The sequence below is a fragment of the Mandrillus leucophaeus genome, unplaced genomic scaffold, assembly GCF_000951045.1.
Source record: "Mandrillus leucophaeus isolate KB7577 unplaced genomic scaffold, Mleu.le_1.0 Scaffold282, whole genome shotgun sequence".
Classification (NCBI taxonomy): domain Eukaryota; kingdom Metazoa; phylum Chordata; class Mammalia; order Primates; family Cercopithecidae; genus Mandrillus; species Mandrillus leucophaeus.
The window spans coordinates 2,244,909-2,248,214 of record NW_012102943.1 but is presented as its reverse complement, the minus strand read 5'-3'; the positions used below and the strand labels follow the sequence as shown (position 1 = coordinate 2,248,214).

The window sequence follows — 3,306 nt, the reverse complement described above, 5'->3', positions numbered from 1 at the left end:
AAAAAAAAAAAATATATATATATATATATATTTTAAATAGTCAAGTTGCACCTTATAAGCAGTTCTAGAAAGCAAAGGTGGCTGCATTATATCCTAGGAGATAAGTTTCTGCCTGGGAGGGGGAGAAGGCAGAGTTCCAGGACCTTATTGACATCTTTGTCTTCCCCTAGGGCCACCTGTCCTTGGGCCTGTGCTGCCCACTGTACTCCCGGCAGGCTCAGGGCTTCCTGGGCCTGGCTGCTGTCCTACCCAGGGTTTCCCACGAGAGTCTTTAGAAAGGTTAGAAATGGACATTTTTAGGCTGGGCACAGTGGCTCATGCCGGTAATCCCAGAAATTTGGGAGGCAGAGGCGGGCAGATCACTTGAGGTCAGGAGTCTGAGACCAGCCTGGCCAACATGGTGAAACCTCATCTGTACTAAAAATACAAAAATTAGCCAGGCACGATGGTGGGGCGCCTGTAATCCCAGCTACTCGGGAATCTGAGGCAGGAGAGTTGCTTGAGCCCAGGAGGCGGAGGTTGCAGTGAGCTGAGATCATGCCACTGCATTGCAGCCTGGGCAACAGAGTGAGAGTCCATCTCAAAAAAAGAAATGGACATTTTTTTGGAATCCCACAGGAGAATCAATTTTCTTTCCCAAAAGTAACAAAAAGATCAGTGTACTTTGGGTAACTAGGCTTTTTCCACACACTGCAGCTCAGTCAAAGTCTTTAAAGCCATATTCATGTACAAATTCACCAGCCTCTGGAAAGTCAAAACTGAGCCATCAAAAGTACCTTTGTTTCCTTCTACCTGAGCAGCTGACACAAGGGGCTTTGAAAGAGCCACAAATACCCATGGAAATATACCACTTTTTAAAAGACTGCTATTTTTTTTTCCATGAAGTCTATTTAGCCCGTATAACTTTTAAATACTTAAAACATACACACACTATTTTATTTTTAAAAGGAGATGAAGCAAGATGTAGCTGACATTGTGAGGCTTTTGACCTAAGATTTGGGAACATTAATTGGTTGGAATTCAGACAAAAGCTGTATTTCCAAGTGAATGTGGCAGATGAAGTGTGAGAGGGATGTTAGAAGGCAGAGGGAATGTTAAAGGGCCTAATTTAGGCTGGGTGCGGTGGCTCATGCTTGTAATCCCAGCACTTTGGGAGCCCAAGACAGGAGGATCACTTGAGGCCAGGAGTTCAAGACCAGCCTGGGCAATATAGCAAGACCTCATCTCTATAAAAAATAAAAATAAAAACAAAATAAAATGCTGCAATTGGATGAGACTAGAGATCATAATCTTAAATGCCTAGAGAGGTCTGATTAAAAGAAAAAATGAAAGCAGGGCACAGATGTACATAAAAGAGAGTGGTGGGGGCCGGGTGCGGTGGCTCACACCTATCATCTCAGCACTTTGGGAGGACGAAGTGGGTGATCACTTGAGGTCAGGAGTTCGAGACCAGCCTGGCCAACGGGCAAAACCCTGTCTCTACTAAAAATACAAAAATTAGCCAGGTATGGTGGCAGGTGCCTGTAATCCCAGCTACTCGGGAGGCTGAGGCAGGAGAACCACTTGAACCGGGAGGCAGAGGTTGCAGTGAGCCGAGATTGTGCCGTTGCACTCCAGCCTGGGTAACGAGAGCAAAACTCTGTCTCAAAAAGTGAGAGTGGTGGGGACTGTGGCAAACTAGAGAGCTCAGGCCACATCCCAAGGAGGTAGCTGCTACTAGCCCCAATCAAATTTGCCCTGTTGGATTGTGGGTCCAGTTTTGATTAATCATCCACCTTTTCAAAAGAAACTGAGAATTCAGATATTTATGGGAAAGACTGATTTTTAAGGGTTAGCCGCCAATTTCCCAGCACTTTGGGAAGCCAAGAAAGGAGGATCACTTGAGCACTAGGAGGTCAAGACCAGACTAGGCAACATACCAAGACCCTATATGAGAGAGAAAGAGAGAGAGAGAGAGAGAAAAGAAGGAAGGAAGGAAGGAAGGAAGGAAGGAAGGAAGGAAGGAAGGAAGGAAAAAAGAAAGAAAATAGAAAAAAATGTAAAAACCCAGGTAGCCAAGCAAGTATATCTATCAGCTGGATTTGGCTTTCTGGCTACCAATTTGTACATTATAGACTAGAAATGAGGGTTTTCTAAGCTCACATTGTCTATAACTCTAAATTCCTGCAAGGTGAAGCCTTGAGTAGGTTGCTTGACCTTTCTGGGTTTCTTTCCACAGCTGTGGAATGAGTATATTGGTCCCTGCTTGGTCTACCCCACAGGGTTACTGTGAAACTCCAATAAGATATTAAACACTTTGTTTCTTGTTAGTATAGTGCTTAGAAAGAAAGAAAAAAGGAAGGAAGGAAGGAAGGAGGAAGGAGGAAGGAAGGAAGGAAGGAGGAAGGAAGGAAGGAAAGGAAGGAAAGAAGGAAGGAAAGGAAGGAAGGAAGGAAGGAAGGCCACTTTGCACATGTTAGGGATGTTAGGGCATGACAGTTAGGAGGAATTATTGCTGTTTTTTACTTTTTTTCTCTCTGTTGTTTTATTTTACTTTTAGCACCTGTCTGCTATTGAACATGAGGGATTATTCTAACTTCAAGGGAGACAACCCAACACAAAGACAAATACCTATCTGCTAAAAAAAAAATTCTTCAACAGGGTTTACTGTGCCTTGCATTGGAAATATATTAAACATCAGATCATACTGAAAAGGCTAGAGAGAACGTACTCTTCCATCCGGAGTCCTGGGACCAGAGTAAGGTGGAACTTCACCCATCAGAACCGGCCACACATCAAAAAATTCCTAGGAATGAAAAAAACAATAATTACATGTTTTGAAAAGAGATCAAGGAAAGGAGATTAAGAAGTCCCACCTATATGAGTCAGCTAACACTGAAATTTAGAAAGTGAGAAGAACTCAGTGAAACCTAAACTTGGAAAGGCAGTAAGACTCACTACAGTTGGAAAATAGTCACATTTGCCCTTCAAAATATTGATGAACTGGGCCTACCTAGTCATTAGCCAAATACACAGGAGCTGAACTGGGGCACCGTTAGTGTTATTGGACATGAGAGGGAAAGTAGGGTCTTTATGGCTAAGAAATTTACCTTAAGACCATGCTAATATGTGCTGAAAGGTTTAGCTAAAACAATGTCCCAAGCAGTATCATTTATAGTGGTAAAAAATTAGAGACCATCTAAGTGCCCAACAAGATAAGACTTATTAAATCAATTATGGTACATCTATTAACAATGATGTTACAGATGTGTGTGTACTGATTGAAAAGATGATACATTGATGATGATACACTGATGAGTGAAAAAC

At 42.6% G+C, this 3,306-nt stretch overlaps 1 protein-coding gene across 2 annotated transcripts in view; it reads right to left on the bottom strand.

The window, feature by feature from the left end:
- PDE6A (phosphodiesterase 6A, cGMP-specific, rod, alpha) overlaps nt 1–3,306 on the bottom strand; it is a 92,602-nt gene that overhangs the window by 68,636 nt on the left and 20,660 nt on the right. For both annotated transcript variants that reach the window (XM_011985375.1, XM_011985376.1), the window contains one exon: nt 2,711–2,785. In XM_011985375.1, the coding sequence (XP_011840765.1) occupies nt 2,711–2,785 (75 nt within the window). The remainder of the gene's footprint in view (nt 1–2,710; nt 2,786–3,306) is intronic.